This window comes from Drosophila subobscura, chromosome J (genome assembly GCF_008121235.1).
Source record: "Drosophila subobscura isolate 14011-0131.10 chromosome J, UCBerk_Dsub_1.0, whole genome shotgun sequence".
Lineage (NCBI taxonomy): Eukaryota > Metazoa > Arthropoda > Insecta > Diptera > Drosophilidae > Drosophila > Drosophila subobscura.
In genome coordinates this window covers 11936084-11960611 of record NC_048532.1, presented here as the reverse complement: position 1 = coordinate 11960611, position 24528 = coordinate 11936084, and the positions used below count along the sequence as shown (strand labels likewise).

Sequence of the window (24528 nt, the reverse complement as noted above, 5' to 3'; positions counted from 1 at the left end):
AAACGATCGACGACATCGACAGCGACAACGACGTCGCATGGACTCCGTGCGCGATTTTCATTCACTTTTCACACAACTTCTCGCTCAGTTCTTCAAGTACACGAATACCCTTGCAGCTACCAATACCCCCACTATTGCCGATACCGATACGATTACGGATACGGGTACGAGACCCAGCCAATAACAACGACCCAATCGACTGGGCCCGGCAGTTTCTCTGTTCCACTGTTGGGCAGTTCGACAGTCCAGCGGACGGACAGCGGTTAGTCGAAAGGAAACAAATAATTGATAATCGTAAAAGTTGACTGGAATTGGCTGGAAAATTCAGAAACGTCGCGTTGTCACGTAATGTCCATTAAATCGAATTTCATAATAATTAAATCTTTGGAATATCGGTGAGGGAAAAGTTGTCGCAGTTTTGGCAAGTAAGGAATATGAAAAGTGCCAGAAGAGTGTCTGTTTGTGTCTGTGTATGCGTTAAATTAAATCACCGCATTAAAAATAACTTGGAGATCTTTAAATTTTAAATATATTTGTACCGAACCGTGCAGCACCGTACCATACCGTACAGACAGATAGATAGATATACGGCGACTATACGTACTATGTATCTAAACTTGTGTCCCCCCAACGCGCCAAAGTAATCAAAGAAACAAAGATATAAAATACAAAAAAAAAAAAGTTCGTAAAAAAAAAGGAAACCCGCGAGAGTGTGTGTCCAAAGTGCGATAGTGTGAGTGTTTGGCAAATGTCACTTGTGGCCGCAATGTGTGTGCGTCACTGAAGATAAAGCAAACCAAACCAATTCACACACACAGCCGCACGCGATATATGTATATGTAGTATCTGCATACAAATATATATAAGTATTATTCTATTTACGCGCGTGTCTTGTAGCCAAAAAGTAAATCTCAGCAGCCACAAAAAATGGAGCCCACCAACAGTAAACGCTCCAAGAAAGGACGCAAGTCGCGGCCAGTCCAGGCCCCAATCGAACAGGAGCTGCAGCAGGAACCGTCACAGGAACAGCAGCAGCAGCAGCATCATCATCCTTGGGATGAAGGTAGGCCTCAGCTTCCATCCGAGGCTGCATTTGCCCCATAAATTAGCCTCGCATTACGCATACGCCGCGTGGGCGTTGTAATGACAATTTTTGACGAATATAGACCATGCTGTGTGTGCAAGAGTCTGGGTGTCTCTCTATATATACCCGTATGTGTACTGTACTGTACTATACTATATGGAACATTACTTATGACTGTATGCCAAGTTGAACGCCAGCCAAAAGCTATGACAAGTCGCGCTCGCTTTTGGCGCCCCAGCGGAAAAGCGTTTTCCCAATTATACACATGTGCTAGTACGAGTACGTGTATGTACATATTTCGCAGCGGAATTCAGAATTCTCAGACAACAAATACAACGGAAATTGGTAATCAAATGCACTGGCCCACTAATATCATACAATTGTCTGGCCTCTTGGATGTAGCAGCGTAGGGAAACTTTGCTTTAAAAGTTGTCTTGCAGTAGATAAATAAATAAATATTCTCATTTCTCAATCAGTTTTGTAGATGAACTGAAGAATAAACAATCGAAAACGTAGCTAGCATAGCGTAAACCAAATCAAGTGGTTCATAAATATTTTATTTTTTGTGTAATCGTTATGCATAATTGGCTATGTTTCCTATGGAGCATACACGCTTCATATACGCTTCAATGGCAAAACAGAATTTGCTTTAAACTTTAGTTTTCCGTTTCGAAATCTCAGAGGTTGTTTGGAATTTAGGTAAACAGACCGAACGACTCCATGCGAGCGGCATCTTCTACTGCTTAAACATTTCCCAAGCACAATGGGCGTATTGTGTGAATTGCCAAACCGGTTGTAGCTTCTCCTCCCCACTGCAGAGTACCGTTGCAGTTGCATAGATCAAGATTTAAATTAGTCAGAGAGAATCAATGTGAGGCAGAGTCTTTCCCTTTTCCAGACAACGAAAGTGAAAACAGTTCGACCTGTTTCCATTCCCATTTACAGCTGGATTGGTGCACCATTTAGAAGAGCTTACCGCTGAGCCACTTGCAGCACTTTAATTGCCACTTGAAAAACATTTGCACACTTGCAGGTGATAAAAACAGCTGTCTATAAACCTGACTGAGACAAGTCCCAGTCAGTGCAGAAGCGAGAATCTGCACACTGGAACCACAGCACGTAGTCCGTCTCTGCCGTCATATGACGATGATGAGGGCCCTAAACATATGGTTTCGCTATCTTATCTAAACCATTCGGGGACGGGACAGAGTTTATCTATCCATTTAACTGGCTGGCAGTGCCGCTGATAAGTAGGGGACTTGTTGCATCATCTTTGGAGGTTATTTATGGTAAAGACTTTAACTATTTAGTGGGTGGGGAAAGCCTCAAAGTGGTTAGACATATAATTAGGGGGTTTGCAAAAATAAACTTGGCTGACAGCACGGTACTAAGCGATCTCCAACCGGTCGATAGAGTAGCACAAGATATCATAGGTTATCGTCGTCATTCCTGATTGCATTTCCATCTTAGAGCATTGAGTGGTGAAGTCATTTGCTATTCCTAGCAGTCACATTTATGATTATAATATTACAATCATAAATCTATAGGCTATCGAGAATTCAATTTCATACTGCAGCTAATTCAAATATTAAAGGTTTCTGTATAACTTATTCATTAATCATCCCATCGGAGATGCTAAAACTTCTAGTAGAGCTTCCTGTTCTAAGCTCTTCTCAATGTGCTAAAAGATTCAACACAAAATCCCACTAGACACCATCCAGAGAGCTCTTGAACGGCACATTTCAGCCATTGATTAGCATATCCAAATAACCAAGAAAACTGATGATTCAGAGTGGGTGAAAATTGGCTGGTAATTGCCAGAGAAAGAGTCACAAAAAGTTGGTCGGTCGTTGGATCGGTTAGCTGAAGGCCGGGCTAATGGAAGTATGATTGATTTCCAATTAGCATCCCATCGCACATCACATGAGCAGCCGTCGCCCACTCGTATTCGATGGGGAATTCTAAAACAAACTTTGACCTAATTGCAGGACGAGCAGCACGGACAGCACCCAGTCCGAATAGGGCCATGGCCAGCACTGGCACAGCACTGACCCGATTCCTGACCTGTATGGCACCAGTGATTGGTAAAATGCCTCCACACACTAGTATCTCACCTTCTCCCCCAATTGTTATTGTGCCTCCTCTTGTTGTGCTTCATTCATAAAGAGCAGCGGCAGGTCTGCTGTGGCAACACAACATGTTGCCAGACTGCATCTTTGATTGTCTAAATCCCATTCTGAACAGTTCTATGTGGGCCAGGAACAATCTCATTTCGCCTCTTGTTCATTTTGTACGAGTACTTTCATTATTTATGGGTTCTGAGTGGGGCAAGAGTTCCCTTACTTTTGTTTTACTTTCGCTGTGATTGTCTCCATCTATATCTATAATATCTGTATGTGGGATATCCACCACCTTCTATTCCTATACATATATTTAACTCTATACTACATATTGTGCTTGTTTGATTTTAATTCGGTTCTGCTTTGTCCTATTCGTTTTGTTTCGTCTTCGTCTTAGTCTCCGTCTCCGTTCTCGTTTACTGTCGCGTGTGGTCGTCGTCGTCGTGGTTGTGGGTGTGGGTTTGATTTTATTTTCAGTTTGGAACAACGACTAATCGTCAATAGAAAATATGAAGAAAAGCCAGCTGCTCTTCTCGAGTGTGTCTGTGTATGTATCATGTATATGCGCTATCCCTGAACTATATTTATAGGTTTGTACATAAATAATTCAATATCTGGCCAGTCAAGGTCATCAACGGAAAGTCTCTCTCTGTGTGTGGGCAGTGCGAAGAAAACTCAGCATAAAAATGCACTCAAAACATGGAAATTTCCCTAAGGAACTAACAATTATGGTCTGCAATTTCCGTTTCGGAATTCGATTCTATTTGATTCGCATAATTAAACCGTACAATGAACTCGCTGCGGCTCGGACACAGCGATTCTGCAATTGTGTCATGAGAATTTATTTTCAAAACAAGCAAAATTTTGCAACTAGCACACAGAGCACAGAAAAAGTTTAGCCGGGACATAACGCTACGCAATGTGTGCCAGTTTTTGAAGCGGTTTCTCTCATTCATTAGAATAGAGGTGCCAAAGAGCAGGAGAGCGGGCGCCTGTCCTCTAGATGATAGATTATGGAGAGAATAGGAAGACAAAACTCACACATTTAACTAGCCAATACAGAGAAAGAGAGCGTGAGAGAGCGTTGCTTGTTAACACGAAAGAAGGGCTATCTGTCGAGGCCGAGGATGAAAATACTCTACTTTAGTAATAAACCTCTTGATATTTGCATATCAGTATGGCAGAAACAGTCGTGTGACGTATAGTAATCCGATTTAGACAGCTGCAGATAACTCTTTAGCTCAGACACTAATTGGCAAACAAATCACAAGACAAGAGATATAGTGATCCGTGTGGACAGTGGCGACTTATTCATATAAATTCCCAATTAGAACTGGTTGCAATTGAATTCGTTTTTGATACAATACTTTCAACATTTTCTAAGATTTATAGCAAATATTGAAATATAGCAAACTGATTAAAGTATCTGAGATTATTCTCCATAGCAGCAGATAGACACAAACGTCTATTGTTAGTTATGTGGACACGATAGTGCCTGCTGCTGATACTCGCTTTTGAAGGGCATAATAACTTGGCATGTCTTGGCGATAGAGTAGCGCCCTCAAGTGCGTTAGCGTTACGCTTAAATGATTCTAAATTTAGAGGAGAGCCGCCTAGTGGCGGCATTGGCGACCTTGGACGGCACCGCTTACGTCGGCGGTGCTGTTTGGCGACATCATCATCATCATCATTATTGCATGCAACCAGTGGGCTGGGAGGAAAGTGCAACACGTTGCCCAGCCATGGAGGAGGAAGAGGAGGCGCTGTCACCGTTGTCACTGTTTTCGTTTCTATCTCTCTCCCGTTTCTCTCGCTTTTCAATCAGCATTTGGCATTTCGAGAGCAGCGTCAAACGTAGTCAGCGACGTCTCCGTACACGTAATGTCTCTGCCTCAGCCTCAGCCTCAGCCGCAGTTGGCATGGCAGCTCGTATTTGTTTTCAACGTGGATAGTTTTTTTTGTACTTTTGCTAGTATTCAAAACGCGATTAGACGTCGAACATGTGAAGCTCAAGAGACGTCCGTCCCGTCGTAGTTTTTACTCTTTTCTTTTCGCTTTATTTTTCTAAATTATTATTATTGTTTTTTTTGTATTATTAAAATAACTAACTACACTCCTAACGTTCCTTCGAGTATGGTTTATGTTTTCCTCAGTGTGGCCGGCAATTATGGTGAGTGATTGGAGTCGGCCCGGGCCGCACGTTTAGTTTAATTGATTTGCATGTTACGCAATGCGATGGCAGGGTCGGGGTCCCAATGCCCGCCCAGCAAATTGACAAAAGTGTAATGACCAGCAGCGTAATGATTCCTAGTCCGATTACACGGAGTACAACTATTTATAGAGCGTTACGTGTGCTGCTCTCCGTCCGTTCCCGTCTCTATCTGCGGACACATTCTGTTGCAAAGTTCAACTGCCACAATGTTCATGAACTTGTCCATGATTCGGAATTGATTTCCATTTTCCGGGAGAAGAAGCGGAGTGTTGGCAGTTGTCAAATTTCATATCTGAAAAGTTACTTTTGAGGAAAAGTGCCAGGCAAATCCACTCGACTGCAAACGAGTGAGGCATGGGAGGCAGCCCATGTAAGGCAAGTCGCACCACAGCAGTTACGCTCGAATTGTGATGGTAAATGTATCCTCATATGTACTTCATACATGGCCAAATCTGCTGCCACAGTAGAGACTTGATAAGCTGAATGACAATGAAGGGAAGTTCAGTTCTTGGTGGAAGTAGAAGCACTTTTGAATATTGGAAAACCAGAGATCAAATGTTGACAATTTGGAGGCAAAATGTTTTCATCTTCGCAATCCTAATAATCTTCAGAATATTTCCAATTTTTGAAAAGAAAATATCAAATAAATCTACATACAAATAAAGAAATAAGTTCATTCCCACCTGGTTAAGTCTTTTCCGACTGAATTCATTTATTTTTCTATATAAATAAATTGTCTGCATAACTTTGAATTGAAAATTAACATGAGGTCACAGTCTAAAGGGAAACAAATGATCAAATTTTCTTACCTCACACAAACCATTTTGAGGAATGATCAATCAGTGGCATGATCAAATCAAATTATAGACTCTGAATGAATTTGCATCATCTGAGGGGTGTGTTCATATGTACATATCCATGCACATATTTACATTTATCGTGAGCATAAGATGTAATGTGTGTTTTCTCTAGTACATATGCAGCTCTTTCATTCACCCGCAGACAGATCCATAAAGGCGTAACGGAAAACAAATTCTGTTTTGTACAAACAATTTGGTTTCGTGAGCTTGTAATTGTTCGTGTGATTACGTTAGTTCCAGTACATACAAACATGCATATGTACATGGATGAGTGTATATAAGCAAACAATAATTTGTTGAATGTAAAGCAGAAATCGGCTGAAAAATCTGAGGCACATGAAAATGAAATCGGAAATTTCAGTTGTTTTGGTAGATCGCTTGGGCACGCTGCGCTCTTGTTTATCGACGGTGTTCTAGATTAAAGGTAATGGTAATATTATGTCTGTGTAAAAACCAAACTGCAAATTGTTTACGACAAAACAAAAGGCAGACAATGAACGAGGAAAAGCGAGAGGGAGAGTGCAGTAGAGTAAAGAGCAAGAGCAACAATTTCAATGGTGAAAATTGTTAAGCATAAGTACGAGTATTTTAAAACCCAAACACAAGGCAAGAAAATTAGTCTCTCGACTGTCGGGTTTTTGCTTTTGGGGGGGCCTCTGGCTGGCGAAAAGCGAATCGGACGGGCCAGTCGGCCCCGGACAATTTCAATGCACGGCTCGGTCTTCTGTTCTGTTCTGTTCTGTGCCCGTTCACTTCACGCGAATTGCGCTGCGCTGCGCTGAGATATTTGTGAGGAAAGCAAAGCAAGAGCTCTTTGGCACTAAAAGTACTCTATGCACACGAGTATTCGTATTCGATTGATTTTATTTCAATATAAAAGAAACACGAAACAACGAAACACTTAACGAAAAAAACGAATCGCAGGGATCAAAGGATTATCCGTGCACATCGCCTAAAAGGAATTATTTTGGTAAGGGAAATACACATAATTCCCAGTTCGAAATAATTTCGTAATTGCAGTTGAATAGTAATTTCGATATCGAAATACTAATTGGGGGAATATTCGTATTGTTTTTGTTGTCTCTCTTGTCCATTCCATCATTCTCTCTCTGTCTCTGTCTCTCTATGTGTTTGCTCTGCGAGAGCATCATATATTCTTATGTAATCCGAATGTGGTGGTGGCAGTGGTTTATTGTCTTCTACTTGTCTATCCGAGTCTCGTTTGCTTTTGCTGATATTTTTAGCACCTGTTGCACTGTGAAAACACCTGAGTCTTGAACCCATCACTCATCACTCTCTCTCTGTTTCTCTACCTTCCATTGCCATCCCCGCAGTGTCTCTGCCCGGTGCCGCACCTGGATCTGGAGGTGAGCAGCCAACAATTCTACTGATCAACGGCATCGCCGACGACTCCCAGCTGCAGGACAGGCAGAGCAAGGCCACCGCCTTAAAGTTGGCCCTCGACAGCAATTACCAGAGCGAAGGCAACTCCTCGCTGGGAAGCCATCCCGTTCTGTCAGTGCCAACGACGCCGGGAGGCTCGCATTTGCTGGACTTTGAGTCCCACCTCATCGAGAACGTTGTGGGCCAGGGCAGCGGAGTGGGCATCAGGGAGCTGACGCCCTTCGAGCAGGAGCTGCAGCAGGGCACATCCAAGGTCGGAACAGACGATGACGCGTCTGTGATCGAGGTAGAACCAGCCGGGGCCAAGACCAAGCAGGCCGTTAAGACTCTTGCGCCGCCACATCAAATCGCCGAAGTAGACGAAACGGCCACCACACCGTCGGAGGCAGTGCGTCGGACCGCCGAGCAGCTAGTGGAGGAGATCGACCAGGCGCTACAGACTTTAGTGCCACAACAAATCCCCAAGTCAGAAGAGACTTCCCAGCCTTCGGAGTTAGTGCGTCGCACCGCAGAGCAGCTGGTGGATGAGATCGAGCGAGAGCTTATTGAAACGCTGAGCAAAGATGTAGACGAGGCCAAGACTGAGCACGACAACCAGGTGAAGCGCGATCGCGACGAGCTGAGCTCGCTCTCACAGCAGGTGGAGGTGCAGCTGAACGAGCTGACCAGCATCCTCAAGAACAAGCCGCAGGCGGAGATTGTACTGCAGCTGCCAGAGCCGGAGGAGGAGGAGCCCAGGCCACTGAGACACGCTGCCGCCAACGAGCTGAAGCTCGTGGAGGTGCCAACGCCAAAGACCGAGGCTGAGGAGCAGCAGCGCAAGGAGTTTATCGACTCGTTGCCACAAATCGAACAACACGGGGCAGGGGAGACCGAAACGGATGCCCAACGACTCTCAGCGGACTGCAAAAGGGAGTATTATCAGTCGCTGAAGAAGTATCTGCTGCAGAGCAGCCAGGACAAGCCGCCAATACCGCTCCAGACCTATCGCTGGGAGGACCTTCGAAGAGCCAGAGAGCGGGTAAGTTAACACCAGACAGACATTCTCCCATACTCCTGATACTCATTTCTGTTCTGCCCGCAGGGTGGTTATCCGTGGACGCATCTGTACAAGCGTCCCCTGGGACCCGACGAGCAGCCGGAGATTGTGCTGCTCCTGCGCAAGTCCCAGGAGCTGCGATTCAAGTCCGAATCGCCCAAGTCCCTAAAGAAAGTGCGCTACGACGAGCAGGTGCTGGTCAAGGAGACCGAGCGCTACATTCAGGACCTCTCCGAGGACGAGGCACTTGCCCACACCTCCGAGGACAGCAGCGAGGAGTCCGACTCGGAGACCGAGTCAGAGCAGGGCACCCACAACGAGGACACCCTCAGCGAGTGCATCTCCTGTGTGTCCGACTCTGTGCTCGCCGTTGGAGGCCACAACAAGCCGCGCAAGACCAGTCGCCTGGCCCACATCCGCGACATAATCCGTCGCAGGCGCAGCGGACGCACCCACGAGGACGCCCAGTCGCTGCCAGGCACATCGGCAAATCCTAGTCGGCAGAACAGCGTCCACGAGCTAGCCCCACCGCCGGGCTCTCTGGTTCCAAATACACAGAAACCCCCGAAGAGCACACCGGCCAAGCCCAAGCAGAGCTTCGACATCATGAAGAAGCTGAAAAGTTTGGCCGAGAGGCAGAAGAAGCGTCTGAACATCAAGCGCATCACCCTGAAGAAGGACGAGAAGATAGTCCTGGGCGAGCAGCAGAAGATCATGAAGCTGAAGGCCTCGCCCAAGTCGGACCGCGGCGAGATTCCTCACTTTATCGAGAAGCAGGACTCGGATGACATCCTCGAGCTGGTCGAGTACGATGAGTCGCCCTGTCGCAAGCGCAACAAGGAGGAGCTCGAGCAGGAGCAGCGCGAGGATTTACCCAGCACCAGTGGGGTAGCAGCGAGTGTCCCCCAGCCGGAGGAGATCATTGAGTTGCCCGTGGCAAAGACTTTGACCGATGCCCCCGCCCTGGAGATCACAGAGCCGCAGGAGGAGAAAGTGGAAGATGGCACAACCGAAGGCGATGGAACAGAGTCGCCGCCCAAGAAGACTCCACGTCTCCGTCGCGAGCATGTCTATGAGGAGATTGGACACCAGAAACCCGAGCTGGTGGATCAGCCCATCATTGAGTTGGACGCCCTCAAAAAGTCGCTGACCCGTCAGGATCATATGGCCATCGATGACATTGAGGCCGCCAAGGCGGTGCCCCTGGATCGCATGGGCAGCAGTGAAGAGGAGCAGGTGGCCGGTGCCGGCAAGTCCGGAGCCCTCCTGGCTCCAATCTCGTCCATAGACTCAACCTCGTCGGACGAGGAGCGTGCCCGCCTGGCGCAGCTGTCGCCCGTGGCCGAGGAGAGTGACGCAGAGCCAGTGGAAGCCGCTGATCTGCGTCCCGCGCTCAAGAAGGAAGCCTCGCCAGCGCCCTCGGACAAGAAGGTTACCTTCTCGCACGTCGAAGACGAGGCCGAGCCACATCGCGAGGACATCGAGCTGCCCGAAGAAGTGCTAGAGGCAGCCACCAATGCGGCCAGATGGAGGAACGAGAGGTAAGTGTGATGAACCGATCCCCCCACAAGTCGCTACTCACGCTTGACACTAACACCCGGCACAAAACCTCCAACCAACCAATCGAAACGGTGGTGTTGCTCTAACCCAATCTTGCAGAAAGTCTAACCCGTTTGCCCTGCTCATGAAACTGTTACTAACCCTCTTGCCGGGAGTTGGCCAGCGCAGACGCTGTCGAAATCGCAGCACCACCAAATACACGAAAGCACCAGCAGCACCACACTACCAAGACTATCAATACCAGTACACAGACCACAGTACACACCCACAACCAGTACTAGTAACAAGCAAACACAAATCCTCCTGGTGGATTCGAGTGAGCAGTCCTTCCCGCTGGACACTCTGCTGCTGCTGCACTAGCGGTGGCACTAACAAGTTTTGGTAGAGGGCTCCAAATGAAGGTGGCTGTTTATGATATAGACCAGGGCTCGGCACGGCCCTATCCCATGGGTGCGGGACAAGGCGCTGCTGCTGCGCTGCGGCTGCGCTGCCCTCACGTACAAGGTGATTCGTACCAATACCAATGTTCCGTTTTGCGTGCGTCTTCACACACAAACGCAAAAACGGCTCGTTAATTGTATAGGTGCCGAGCCCTGATATAGACCCAAGGTAAGGCCTCTATGTACTGTGTGCCGTCTTCCACTCATTGTTGTCTCACAAATGTTGGTGTTGGTTTCAATAAATGTAATATGCGGTGAAAGGATTTGGGTTGCATAACTGGGAAGTCCATAAACCATAAACCAATTATTTTAAAGGTGGAAACTGCGCCTCTAAACTGGATAACTATCTGGATATACATATGCTACATCAATGTGCATCTCTGATAGTAAATGGATTTCCTATGTATCGTATACAGTATATTTAGAGATCTAAAGGTCAACGAATGACAAGAAGATTTCCGGCAGGCAGGCAAAGCCAGCGCAGCCTCTAAAATAGAACATGAAAGTGCAAATGTACAAATGTACAAATGTACAAATGTATGTAAAAATTTATGTATACATATGTAGGTACATAATTGTTACGGTACTGCTGGCTGCTACTCCGCCTGCTGTCTGTCTGATCAGGCCACAGTATGACAGTATGACAGTATAACAGTATAACAAGCAGCATAGCAAACATACAAATGCAATCCTAATCCGTCATCTCGTACACAGTCGTGCCTGTGCGTGTCTGTTCATGTCTCGATCTGTTTGTGGCTGTGTCTGTGTCTCTGTCTGTGTGTATTTTTGCTAATTTTAAAAAGAAAACAACAGCAAAAACCATTTTCATCTTTCGAACAAGTATTTTCGTTGAGCAAAATCTGTGTCGCGCAAAAAGCAAAAAGCTCTCAGTCCTGGCCGAAAATCGCAACGATGTAGACACGGTCGCCGTCGCGCCGCACACACGAAATTACACCACGTACACCACACACCACACCACCCAGAACGCAGAGTAACGGAATCCACCGCAGAATAATCGAGAGATTATCTCTATAAAATTAGACACCCCGCACAAAGTGATTTCCATTCAGAAAGGTCAGCCAATGGGTGGATTCTTAGCCCTGAAGTAAAGTTCGAACGAACTCTCTTGCCACAAAATTCCTCAGAGGCTGGGCAAAAGAATTTCGAGCTGATTCGGGCAGAAAATAAATTCAATGTCCAACGGAGGCGGTTGCTCATGCTCTGGTGGTGGTGCTTAAAAATAGCCAACGACCCACCACGAAACGACAAGGCGACAAAAGCGAACAACAAAATAAACCAAATAAAAGACACAAAAAAGTACAAGAGGTGGAGGAAGGAAGGAGGAGCAGCGGATAGAGCGGATTTCGACCGGGGGCCAAGTGAATAAGTAAACCAGCAACAGCAACACCAACAGCTGTCTATTCTCGTCTCTCTCTATCGCACTCTTTCGCGGAGATTATGCTAAATTCCCGTCGCTCCGCCTCGGTGGGCGCTCTGCCCGCTGAGAAGAAACACTTTGTGTCGCGAGTGGAGAGTGCCAGCGGCGCCTCCCTGGATGTCCGCTGTGCCTGCCAGTATTTTCAGTCTGAATCCCTGCTGCCGGAGCGCATCAATCCCGTGGATTCGCGGCCAGGCTCACGACAGGGCCACCACAGCGACCAGGAGCAGCAGTTTCCGCACCTGAATCAGAATGTAAATCTAAATCTCGGCTACCCCCGCGATGATCTGTCCACACAAAGCTTTGAGGTTGTGAGTCATGCGGACGTGGCCGCCCAATCGGTGGATCTGAGCTTCATGGAACGCTATCCGGAGCTGGAGCAGACGGCCCGATCCCGAGGACTGGTGGTGCGCAGCATTTCGGATGCCACCGAACCGGATCCCGGAGGATCCTTCATGGCAGCAGGACGCCGACAGCTTTCCATGGGTGGCCTGTCCTCGGGCAGCGTTGGACGCTTCCCCGACACCTTGTCCATGCGCAGTGGCACCTCCCTGCGCCGCATCTCGGCGGGCAACTCCAAGATGGATCTCTACTGTGCGGACATCAATATACCGAATGCTCCTGGCAGCGGACGTACAGGCGGACAGCGATCGGCCAGTGCCAGTCGTCGAGCCTCCAATGCGGATCTCTTCCAGGCCACCATCGTGCCGGGCTCGTTGCAGCCGCCTCAATTGAATCTGATAGCAGCCACGCCCAGTCCTGGAATGGCGGATCAGCAGCCACATTTCCCCTCGCACCAGGCGTCTCCAGCTCCCTCGCAGCAGGACTTCCGCAATGCCAGGCCGCCACTGTCACCGGATTACATGCGTCCCAGCGATGCCAACAAGGAGAATCAGCTGCCCGGCGATGTGCTACCCCAGAATCGACCCATCGATGTGTCTCGCTTTGGCGGCGATGCTGTGCGTCCATCCTTCCTCCTGGAGTCTGATTTCCAGCAGCTGAAGAGTCCCTATCAGCCGACCACAGTGACCACACCGATGGATCCCCTGGCCGAAACTGTGGCCGAGCTGGAGCAGATCGCCCAGGAGCACAACATCGTGAACATTCGCGACAATATACAGGCGGAGACACGGCGACCACCGTCCATTGGCGGGGATCTGAGTGCAGCACCCCTGAAGCTGGACGAGCTGACAAAGATCGAGATTATCCACGACATGCCAGTGGTGGATATCGATGCGCTGGTGCGGCAGGAGGAGCAGAAGGCAGCGGAGCATCGCAGCCGTAGTCCAAGACCCTCGCCCAGGCAGCCCAAGGCCCCGCATGTGATGGCCACCCTCCAGCTGCCCTCGAGCCGCCCGTCCAGTCCGTCTCCAGCGGAGCCAACACTTCCCCTGCAACCCCTGAAACGCCAACACACTCCAGAGAGGCAGCTCTCGCCGGAACGTCCTTCCAAATGGACTGCCGCTTCCCCTCCACAGCAGCAGCAGCAGTTGATCCAGCCGGCAGCCACGGCCGTCCTCAGCCTGCAGGATGCCTCTCCCGAGGTCAAGAGTTCCTACACCTCGCGCTTCAAGGCCATGTTCGCGGCCAAGGAGCCCCGCCAGAAGTCCCCGACGCCACAGCGCTCTCGCACGCCCAGTCCCAAAATGGAGAGGGAACGCTCTCCGTCTGCCTTCTCCCGCGAGAAGTCGCCATCGCCCATGAAGATGATGTCCGTGTTCTCCAAGGGCAAGCCGCAGGCCATGTCGATTGTGACCACCTCGGGCGCTGCGATCAAGGGCAAGGAGGCGGAGCCGTTGTCTGTGCGCGTCACAGAGACCTTCTCTTTGAAGGTGGACGAAATGGATCAGTATGGATCGCGGCCAGCCAAGCCACCGGCTCCTCCGCCGCACGCCCAGACCATGTACAGCAGTCGCGAGGATTTTGGAGCGGCAGCATCCTCGGAGCGGGCATCGGTGGACATCAGCGAGGCCTTTGCCCCGGTGGTGGTGTCTGCCCTGCCACGAGGCGGCAGCGGAAGCGTCAGTGGCGGCAGCTTCATGGCCGGCAATCGGAATCTTTACTCCAGCGAGATTGAGATGCCGGAAACGGCCTCCTGGGGAGGTGCCAGCAGGGAACCCTCGCAGCCCGGTGGCAGTCGTCCGCTCATCTCGGTGCCCATACAAATCTCCGACAGCCACGTGTATCGACCGCTGCGTTCGCCCTCAGAGCAGCGCTTTGGGGTGCAGCGCAAATCCTCGTTCCGGGAGCCTCGCACCCAGTCGCACGATCGCGCCCCCCGCCTTAGCGGCGGCTCACAGGAGCAGCTGTACGGGGCGGGGCGGGGCATGACAAAGACGGTTAGTTTCCATTTTGACGAACGCAAGTCGCGCCTTGCGGAATTCGCTTCCGCAAGTGAATCGCCCCTGACCCAAAATCAAATCGAACACAGAGAGTTCCTCGAACGGACCTACTTCTCTCGGTAAGCCATCAATGCCACCCTATGTCCGGCCCAGAACTCTTGGCAATACCACCAAAACCTCCACCACCACCACACACCTTCCACACCGGGTGACGGCCTCCTGCTAACCTTCGCTTGTCACTACTCCACACACACAGATCTAGTGCCTACGTTCAATCAACTAATCCTCTGATCTTTCTCTCTCTTTTCTTGCAGTGATCATGAATATGAGCCCGTGGGCGTGTCGCCGGCACATGAAGCCTCGCCAGTGCCAGCGCTGGTGCCCGCCCACGCCCACACCGAGCTGCAGGTGCCCATGGACATCGATGCACATGTGGATAGCTCGGCAGGAACAACGCCCCGAACCGAATCTCGCACCGACTACGAAATACACACCAGCCAGGTGGACTCCAGCGCCCTCGAGGAGCTGCCACTGCAGCCGGAGAACCGCAAGAAGAGCTTCATGGCCAGCGCCCAGGATCGCACCAAGAAGATGCAGGACGGTCTGCGCCAGCAGGCGGGAAAGCTGCGCACCAAGCTACGCAGCAGCCAGCAGGCCAAGCCCAAGCCCATATCGGGCAGCCCCAAGGCCAAGGCTAAGGAGCGGAGACGCTTCAAGGCGCCCGAATTCTCAAAGATGAAAATGCCCGAGATCAAGCGGCCCGACATGTCCAAGTTCAGGGACATCAAGCGACCAGAATTCACGAAATTCAACAAGCCAGACATGTCCAAGTTCAAGCTGCCGGAGAAGTTCTCGACCCTCAAGCTGCGACGCAGCAAAAGCTTCAAGGAAAACGAAAGCGAACTCACGTCCGAGGAGCCGCAGGGCACCAGTGGAGAAGCAGCAGGAGGAGGAGCGGAGGCTGCTGCCCAGCCAGCGACCAAAAAGAAATTCGAGTTCAACTTTGGCACCTATCCGCGTGCCTTCCGCAAGAAGAAGCCCACAGAGGAGCCGCCACCGCCTCCCGCTTTGGAGTCTTCGCTGGGCACAGAGCGACTCAGTCTCAGCGTGATTCCCAGCACCGAGACGCAGCCATCACAGACATCCACGAGCTCGCCGCAAGGTGATCGTGGACCTGGTCCGGTGCGTTCCCGCTGGGCGGATAAGTTCTCGGATGTGAGCTACAACGACAGTGAGGGATCGCGGTACAGGCGCTACGGCAGTGAGCTGGAGAGCTTCGATCGCGAGTCCTCGCTGGAGCGACGCATGAAGGAGGACCTGGAGGGGCCGAGGACACGGCAAGCGAGGCCCAGCAGCCACAGACAATGGGAATTCTGGGCGTGGTGGCCGACAGCAAGCAGTTTGCAGAGTTCGATGAGGAGAATCGGGCCATCCACGAGATCTCCAGCAAGCGAACGCGCGAATTCAAGCGCCGCCCGATGGTGCATCAGGACTCTGACTTGCGCTCGGAGGACAGTCGCGATGCCGAGGGCTGGACGGAGAAGGACATACAGAAGAACAAGCTGCTGCGCAAGGCAGAGCTGGAGGCGGAGGCTGGCTACCACAAGTACTACGATAGCCATTCCACGGCCAGCTCGGGCAAGAAGGTCGTAATGGAGCCCATCGACGACGATGAGTTCTTCCTGCGCAAGCGCGGCATCTCAGAGGACAACATCCAGCTGCGGCAGTACATCAGCGCGGCCATTCGTGAGGGCTACGACATGCCCAATGCCCTGCAGCATGTGGGCTACTCCGCAGATCCTGTCCCGGGCGAATATGGAGACTTTGAGGCACCGCCAGCCAAGCCGCGTCGCCTGCATCGCCACTATCGCCCGGACATTGACGACTCGCAGGAGTTTCAGCGCAGCGACTACGGCGACGATCTGTCCATGTCCCAGAATGGCAGCGAATTTACCCCGAAGCGACCTCTGCGCAAGGCTCGCAGCCGCAGCAAGCAGTCCGTGGATGGCAGCCAGGAGATACACATGGGCGATGGGGCCAGCAGCAGCATTCAGTACTTTGACGACGATGAGGAGTATTTGAGGCCTCCCACGCGGGAGCAGCAGCAAGCGAAGGATGAAGCGGCAACGGAAAAGGTGGTCCAACCACTCGCCCCGAGGCGCCACAAGAAACGCACACGCGACGATGCATCCGTTGAGAAGGATGCAGACTCGTTCTTTAATGGCTTTGGTGGTAGATCAGTATCGAATACCTTTTTGCAGCCACACGAAGATGTAAGTAGAGAGCACATCAAGGATGGGAATGGGTATTCAATCTCTTATCCATTACGATTCTCTTTCAGGTAATTGTTTATCGCACTGAGCACGAATATCGTCACATACCGCTAGCCACTCCTGACAACTTCACGGATGGCGCGTCCGTGCGTACACCCCGCTCCGAGGACGATCGCACCTCACGCGGTGCCGACTCCCTGGTGCTGGACATGAAGATAAAGCCCGAGATGGGAGAGGACAACGAGCAGGGAGCTGCCAGAACCAAGAGCGATGAGAGGTTCGTCATCGACATGCTGGAGAGCGACGGGTAAGCATTATTAGCTGCTAGATATCTGTCACGGATGTTCCGCTAGATGTGGCTTTCTTGCTCGCTTCCTTTCCAGCTATGCGGTGGTGCGCAAGGAGACCCTGCCCAAGCCCACGCCCCCGGCACGCCGCAAGAAGTTCACCCGATCGCCCGGCGAGCGATTTGCAACGTTGCCCAGTATACGCGGCTCCCGAGGCTCACCTCCGCCGGCACGGCCACCGCCGCCACAGCAGTATATACCCACAGAGGACTCGCCGCTGGTGCCGCGCCGCAGATCGGCGGCCAGCCTGGACGAGATCCCACAGATGTTGATCAAGTCGAAGTAAGAGCCAGCCCATCGGTCGAGTCGCCTTTTTGTTGCCTTTTTGCGTTGCGATTGATTGATTTTTGCGTTGACTTTTGTTATGTTTCGAATGCATTTTCGCTGTTAAGTTTTCATTTCTGTTGTTGCCACTAAGTTGTAGACTAAGTTTAAGCTAAGACTAAGGGTTAGACGCACAGCCAATGCTACTGCTACTAATTCTGACCCGAATCGAATAGAAACCCCTCGGGACACGTACTCGTACACCCACAAATAAAACATAAATACACAAAACTCACACACGAATCCACAACTTCCAAGTTCCACACACAAGTTGGCGCCTTTTTTGCCTTTTTGCCTTTTGTCGATTGCTGCTTGCACGGATGCCAAAGCCAAAGCATAAGCCCCCCAGATGTATCTAACGCAACTCCCAACATCCAACCTTTTCCCCAGCTACGAGAGTCAGCCACAGAGGCAGCCCCAGAAGCAGCAAGAGGAGGAGGACGACTACGAGGAGCCCGGAGCCCTTGAGCGACCCGAATCACCACGCTCCAATCTGCAGTCCGGCGAGGTCATCAACAAAATGAAGTTCCGACCACTGCCGGCACCACCGCGTCCACCGCGCGAGAAGCGCTCAACGCGTGCCGGCAGCAATGCACTCGACAGCTACGAGGACAGCGAACAGGTGGCCAGCTCCAGCCAGGCGGACAGCTACGACCAGCAGGGTGAGTTCGAGGTGGAAGTGTCCACCCAGACGGACCCACTGCCCGACGACTTTGTGTGCGAGGAGTTCGAAATCACCGAAGACATGAAGATCATTGAGCCGCGGCGAGCCAACGGATCGGCAGCCAAGACCCTTGAGGATCTGCTGCGCAGCGTCGAGACGCAGCAGGATGAGGTAGACGGCGTCCGAGTGCTAACAGAGGACGAGCAGCTGGCCAAGGGTCTGCAACGTTTTAGGGATGCCAACCAGCGGAGCATGTCGGAGCGCTCTCGGGCCTCCTCTCAGGCGGACCGTTCCAAGTCGCTGAGTCGCCCGCAGACGCCATCCTCGGCGGTGGTCATCGAGCGACGCGTCCCCACGCCCAGTCTGGTGGCTGGCGAGGAGCAGGATGCCACTGTGCTGGCCTCGCTGATAGTGCGACCCATCAGTGCCGCCGATCTGGCGGATGATGAGCTGCGGCGCGAGGAGGAGGAGCTGCGCCGGGAGGGTCTGCTCTCGGACAGCTCGGTGCAGAGCAAGTCCGATGTGGAGGAAGAGGAGCACGGAGAGGTGGCCTTGAGCGACTATGCTGCCAGCTCAGCGGATCTGGATGCGGCTGTCGAGCAGCTGCAGCAGGTCCAGCTGGAAAGCGACTACGAGAGCCGGCTGGAGGACGACGAGGTGGAGCGCACGCTCAGGGACAGTGAGTACGAGGAGGAGGAGGAGGATGCCGGCGAGAAGTACTCGGATCAGTATGACGAGGAGGTAGAGGAGGATGAAGAGACACGGCTGGAGAGGGAGCTCACAGAGCAGGAGCTGGACGAGGCGCTCGAGAAGGAACTGCAGGAGGCCATGGAAAAGGAACTCTCTGACTACAGGCAAAAGGAGAAGGACACGCTGTCAGAGGAGGAGGAGGAGCACGCTCCCTCCGAGATCGAGTATCGCCACTCCGAAGACGAGGAGAAGCTACAATCTGGGTCAGACACTAGGGAGGCCGTGGAGAAACCCATTCGTAAAGTTACCGCCAGCGAACCCACCGAGGCCGAAGTTACGCCCAAATTTGTGGCCACTCTGCCCACAGAACCCGCCTACGGCCACGACGAGCTGGATGAGGAAGACGTGCCCCTGCCACCACCACGTCGCAAGTCCACCACAACCCTCGAGCCCACCGCAGCAGCCACAACTCTGACCATTGCCGAGCAATCCGCCCGAGAGCTAACACCAGTGCAGTCCCTGCAATCCCCGCCTGAGCCACAGCTGCCCACTCGCTTGGCCGAGCTCGAGGTGGAGCGACTGCGTGTCCATGCCCTGCAAGCAGGCCAGATCCAAGTCTCGCAGCTGCACGGCAGCCACATCACAGCCGACGATCTGGAGTGCAAGTCCGGCCAATTGGTTGTCCAGAACATTGAACTCCCGCCCGGATTCATCGACAACATTGTAGAGCGCGTGCGAGAGCAGCGGCCCTCGCTGCTAACCACCGAAACACAGACCAGCCGCCAGGCCAGCAGTGAGCCAGCCACATCGGATGTGGAGCAGCCCGTCAAACCGCCGCGCCACAGCAAGGCCACCGAGCAGTCGCCTCCGAACTTGGACGAACAGACCCAGACAGAAGTGGGACTAATGCCGCTGCCACCGCCACCAGCTGCGTATCCCAGTGTCGAGTATTTGCAGTCGCTGGCACCCTTGGCCTTCTACAATCTGCAACGCAGCGCTGAGGCCGAACAGGCCGAGGCTGCTGGCTCCACAGAGCGCAAGGCACCACACAAGTGCAGGCGTCGCCATGTCCAGGAACAGGCCGAACCCGAGTCGGGCTCTGACCTGGAGGAACAGCTGGTGGAGAGACCACGTTCGCGTTCATCGCGTCGTTCGCGCACAAGGAGCGCCACTCAGCCGCTGGAGGAGTACGACGAGGATCAGCCACGCACTGTGGTGCAGGCGGGACGGCAGTTCATATCCGCCTGTAGCCTGGAGCTGGTGAACATCATAAACCAGCTGACGCACTACGTGCGTGGGGAGGCCATGGAGCCACAGCAGGTGCAACAGTCGCGGCACATATCCGCCCTCATGGTGCTCTTCATTCTGATCACGTTCGGAGTGCTGGTCTTTCTGCTGACCGGGCGACAGGTGCACACACATCACTGGGACTACTTTAATCCGCCCGGGAACGAGGGCAGACAGACGTGAGGGCAGTGGAGATTGATCCCATCAAACGTGGGCTTGTCACGAACTATCCTTGGGGGAAAGTGGGGCGGGTTTTTGTTGCATTTTGCATTTTGGAGCAGAGAATTTTTTGCTAAATGGGTGAAAAACCAACGAATTTAAACGCGGCCATGAGCCCGCTCGAAACTAGAAGGCCTTAATGATATACATACTAACAACAACAACAAAAGAAAGAGAGAGAACTAGCAACTACTTTAGGAGAGAGGTGCGACAATGGGGAGGGAGGCCCTCGTGCTACTACTAGTCACAGAATCAGAATCGAATCCAAACCCGGAATCCCAGTTCAACAGACACTGCATAAACCAAACAACCATGTATCTTGTACTAACTATAAAGAACTACTACTATCTTATGAAGGGAAACTATAATTTTTCATCATTCTCTACCAGTGCGGCCGAAGAACAACAAGAACATAAACAGAAACCGAAGAACAAACCCAACAGAAGCAACGATTATGTATTAGTTATGTACTTAACACATGCTATGTATGTACATAGACATTTTTAGGTGGCTGCCCTTAACTATGTATTGGTAGGGAGCCCAAGAAACAGAATGGGAATGAGGAGAACTAATCAAATAAACATATTTATTTTCTACCAGCGAGGGGGAACGCGAAAAGAGATTCAATTGTTGGACAAATTGTTGTTAAATCTAGACCAAAGCGTAGCAATTAATATATAGACAAAACAAAAACTCTTTTTCATTGAATTCACTTAAAAGTTATAATTTGAAATGCGAATACTTAGCAGAGGAGAGCCGAGAGCATTATATATATAAATATATAGAAGCGTATTTTCAATAAAGCAAAATGATATACAAATAAATGAAGGCTTTATGGTTTGGTTATTTCATGGAATAAAGATAGTAGATTATACCGACACTTAGAGCAAGAAATCATCGTTGTATTTAACCATTTCACGATGGTCTTTGTGGCTTCCCTTTTGCGATTTGCTGGCAGCTGAACGGGCACAAGTGGAATTAGGAATTTACCATTTTAAATAGAAAACTTTAAGCACTTACCAATGGATGACCAGACGGCGGATGAGGAGGCATCGTTAATGGGTTCGATCTGCGGCTGGCGTCGAGCCAATTGCACCTGCAGCACAATGCCCGTCACATTCTTGCCATGCATTTCAGCAATTGCGCGATCTGCAGATTCTGGCTTGGCAAAGGACACAAAGCCGCGGCTGCAAAGGAAGCAAACAATGAATACATTAGTACAGAATCAATAGAAATAGATCCGTTACCTACCTCTTTTCAATCTCCATTGATACATTCACAATTGTGCCATAATCGTTGAAGGTTTTCTTTAGGAAATCTTCGGTGACTTTGTTGCCCGACACAAAAATGGTATTGCCAGCGCGAGGCTTCTCCGGCGGAGGCGTATCTATAGCCGCCGCCTTCTCGGCCATGGCGCGTTCCTCACGATCACGCTCAGTGGCAAAATGCTGATACAAGTTCTGGCGGCGTGGCTCCTCCTTGATTATCTCGCTGATGATGGTCTCCTGGGCCACATCGTTTTGAGTCGACGAGAAGGGCTGATAGGAGGCCACGGTGGTCTCCGATGTGGAGCGCTTGGCGCGTTCCTGACCTTTTGGCCGCTTGAACGAGGTCTGATCCTGCTTTGTTTGCTGCTTTTGTATGGCAGGTATGGCGCCGCTCTTGATCAGCTTGCGGGCCACCTCACGTGCATCGCGCGCATCCGTGGGACGTTTAAGTGTCATCGAGCTCTCCGGCTCCGGCTTGGGTGCCTTATGGGCCTGCAGTGCCTTTTTCTGCAAAAGAAATAATAACATTAGAAACATTAGTCTGGAAGTTATGTTCATTGGGAATCCGTCCCCACCTTCTTCTTGAGCTTCTGATATTTAGCCTGAAGCATCTGCTCCTCCTCAGTTAGATTAGTGGGAAAGTGTATGTAAACCATTTTGGCAGCCCCTGACCTGGTTTACTGCACTATGTTTGTTGTTTTTAATAAGTCTTTCAACAACTTCTTCAGAGAATTTTGTTTTGTCTATCGGTTCATATGCAGTGTGACCGCGGATTTACCGATGAAATATACCTCCCGACCATCAAATATATACCAACATGGACCTTCTCATTTTTTAAATACCGCAAATACACCTCAAATCTTAAATCATTTCCCTCGACTTTGATGTTCTGTATAATATGACTGGCTAGTGAGGATGCTCAGCGCTAAAACTATAATTTCATCAGATTCATCAATCAATTCTCCACAAGATCGTCTAGTTTTCATGACTTGCTTTTATGGGAATGTTTCTAAATGAAGCTTAAAACTAAAAAGGTTATATAAAAACAAATAGCATTATGTCGATGTTGTTCCCTCCCTATTTCACACACCTTGCAAGTATGTCAGATAGTATCGAATAGGCGATATTTAAATTGTTTTCTAGCATATATTAGTATTTTTCAGTATTTTTTAAGACGCGTTATGGACTCACTCGTTTTAATACACCAATGTAAGAGTCACGTAGAAAATGTACTGTGTAGTTCCCATGTAGGGAACATATTTTAGTGGAAATAGTTATTGACCTTCTTGTTTAAATCCCAGTTAATACACAATTAAATAAATGCAAGTTCTTAAGTTTATCCTAACCTGTAGTAAATTAATTAACCTATCGTATAAAATTAAGTTTTCAGTGCTGCCGTTCCTGGCCTGCAAGTAATACTAAACCGAATATTTAAATCGAGGAAATATAAATTCACCACCATGCCGCGTGTGGTAAGAGTGACCTAATTCCGCAACGCTAATAATACCGACCATTTATATTAGTGCTGCAAACTGTGGTCAGAAATATTGCAACTCTGCGTGTTTTCCAGCACTCACGCCATGTTTTCGCAGAGCTGTCAAAAATGTTCTTTCCTTCTCTTTCTTTCCGGTTAGCGTCATGGTAAGATTTAACAAAGTTTTTTCCGAGTCGGTTGAAAAATGTAAAATTTAGAGGGTGCAACACACGCGAGATGAATTAAACATTGCAAAAATGTGAAGTGGCCAGTACGTTGAGTTATTACACAGAAAAACAACATCCTACGCAGAAAATTCGTTCGAAATGAATGCGTTTCACCTTTTTCACGTGGTGCTGCGCACCAACACAAGCAACGCGCTGGCCAAAATTGACGGAGGGCAGACATTTTCACACGTTTTTCATGTATTTTTCTTTGCTTGCAGCCTTTCGAGAGATTCGTACAAACTGGTCGCATTGCCAAGGCCTCGGCCGGCCCCTTGAAGGGTCGCCTGGTGGCCATTGTCGACGTCATTGACCAAAACAGAGTAAGTGGCGAGAGCCCGAGGAGGCAGCGGAGCAACAGCAACAACAGGCGCGGCGCACTTGCCACTTGCACATGATGATAATTTGTCTTCTTGATAGGAAGTGCCAACTGACACATAAATGAAGCTAGTTTAACCCACTGAAAACAAGCGTGCAAGCGACGCTGATATTGTTGCTGTCCGACGCCAACTCCAACCTGAAAACAACTCAACTAAGACTGTTTATCTCTTTGTAGGTTTTGGTTGATGGTCCTCTGACCGGTGTTCCACGTCAGGAATACAGATTGAACAATCTGCATCTGACCAAATACCGCATCAAGTTCCCCTTCACCGCGCCCACGCGTATTGTGCGCAAGGCCTGGACAGAGAGCGACCTGAAGGCCCAGTGGAAGGTCAGCCCCTGGTCCGTCAAGGCACAAAACATCTGCAAGGTGTGTATACAAGATTGTTTACAGATGGATATTAAATGTTGATTACTGCACATGATGATAATTTAATGTTCTTGATAGGAATTGCCGGCTGATACATACATGAAGCTAACTTTGTTTTTAACTGACAGTAGTCTTAAAAAAAACCCCCCTTTTTGGATTTTTGGTATACTCTGTTACTAATCAAATGCGTTTAAATGTATCTCTTGCAGCGCTCACAATTGAACGATTTTGACCGCTTCAAGCTGCGTTATGCCAAGCGCCAGCGCAACAAGCTGCTGACCATTGCCTTCAACACACTGAAGAAGCGCACCAAGTTCGACGGTACTCCCCGCATCCTGAAGAAGGATCGCCGCGAGCGTCTGCGTGCCGAGAAGGCCAAGGGTGGCAAGAAGGCAGCGCCCAAGAAGTAAACAAAATAATTTAACGAAAGTAACTGCTTGATGAACATCCACCACCAATGGAGAAAATAAAAGAAAGTGTTATTTTTAGGAAAAACACACGCACGTGG

General features: G+C 50.2%; 3 protein-coding genes across 3 annotated transcripts in view; 2 read left to right on the top strand and 1 right to left on the bottom strand.

The window, feature by feature from the left end:
- The window catches only part of LOC117895401, a 33296-nt gene extending 12448 nt beyond the window's left edge, over positions 1 to 20848 (top strand). The window contains 8 exon segments of the mRNA XM_034803029.1: positions 8405 to 8701; positions 8765 to 10260; positions 14814 to 15823; positions 15826 to 16772; positions 16841 to 17079; positions 17156 to 17401; positions 17834 to 18790; positions 18824 to 20848. Coding sequence (XP_034658920.1) covers positions 8405 to 8701; positions 8765 to 10260; positions 14814 to 15823; positions 15826 to 16772; positions 16841 to 17079; positions 17156 to 17401; positions 17834 to 18790; positions 18824 to 20267 — 6636 coding nt within the window. The 3' untranslated portion in view covers positions 20268 to 20848.
- LOC117895410 (60S ribosomal protein L14) lies at positions 7790 to 24511 on the top strand. The gene is made up of 5 exons (XM_034803042.1): positions 7790 to 7795; positions 13379 to 13380; positions 23491 to 23592; positions 23826 to 24020; positions 24230 to 24511. Coding segments are annotated over exons 1-5 (501 nt in total). The 5' UTR covers positions 7790 to 7794; the 3' UTR covers positions 24431 to 24511.
- LOC117895408 (negative elongation factor E) lies at positions 20873 to 22328 on the bottom strand. The gene is made up of 4 exons (XM_034803040.1): positions 22147 to 22328; positions 21555 to 22078; positions 21324 to 21490; positions 20873 to 21261 (listed from the first exon to the last, which is right to left on the bottom strand). Exons 1-4 carry the CDS (start codon positions 22225 to 22227, stop codon positions 21185 to 21187), a joined length of 849 nt encoding a protein of 282 aa, XP_034658931.1. The 5' UTR covers positions 22228 to 22328; the 3' UTR covers positions 20873 to 21184.
- Positions 24512 to 24528: the final 17 nt, after the last annotated feature.

What these genes read in the sequence shown, in the direction of transcription:
- LOC117895408 (XM_034803040.1), bottom strand. Translation starts at nt 22,227, where the DNA reads ATGGTTTACATACACTTTCCCACTAATCTAACTGAGGAGGAGCAGATG. An exon ending in TCAATGGAGATTGAAAAGAG is followed by an intron (nt 21,491 to 21,554) that starts GTAGGTAACGGA and finishes CTTCCTTTGCAG; the next exon opens with CCGCGGCTTTGTGTCCTTTG. An exon ending in CGCCGTCTGGTCATCCATTG is followed by an intron (nt 21,262 to 21,323) that starts GTAAGTGCTTAA and finishes GTGCCCGTTCAG; the next exon opens with CTGCCAGCAAATCGCAAAAG.
- LOC117895410 (XM_034803042.1), top strand. An exon ending in ACGTCATTGACCAAAACAGA is followed by an intron (nt 23,593 to 23,825) that starts GTAAGTGGCGAG and finishes ATCTCTTTGTAG; the next exon opens with GTTTTGGTTGATGGTCCTCT. An exon ending in AGGCACAAAACATCTGCAAG is followed by an intron (nt 24,021 to 24,229) that starts GTGTGTATACAA and finishes TATCTCTTGCAG; the next exon opens with CGCTCACAATTGAACGATTT.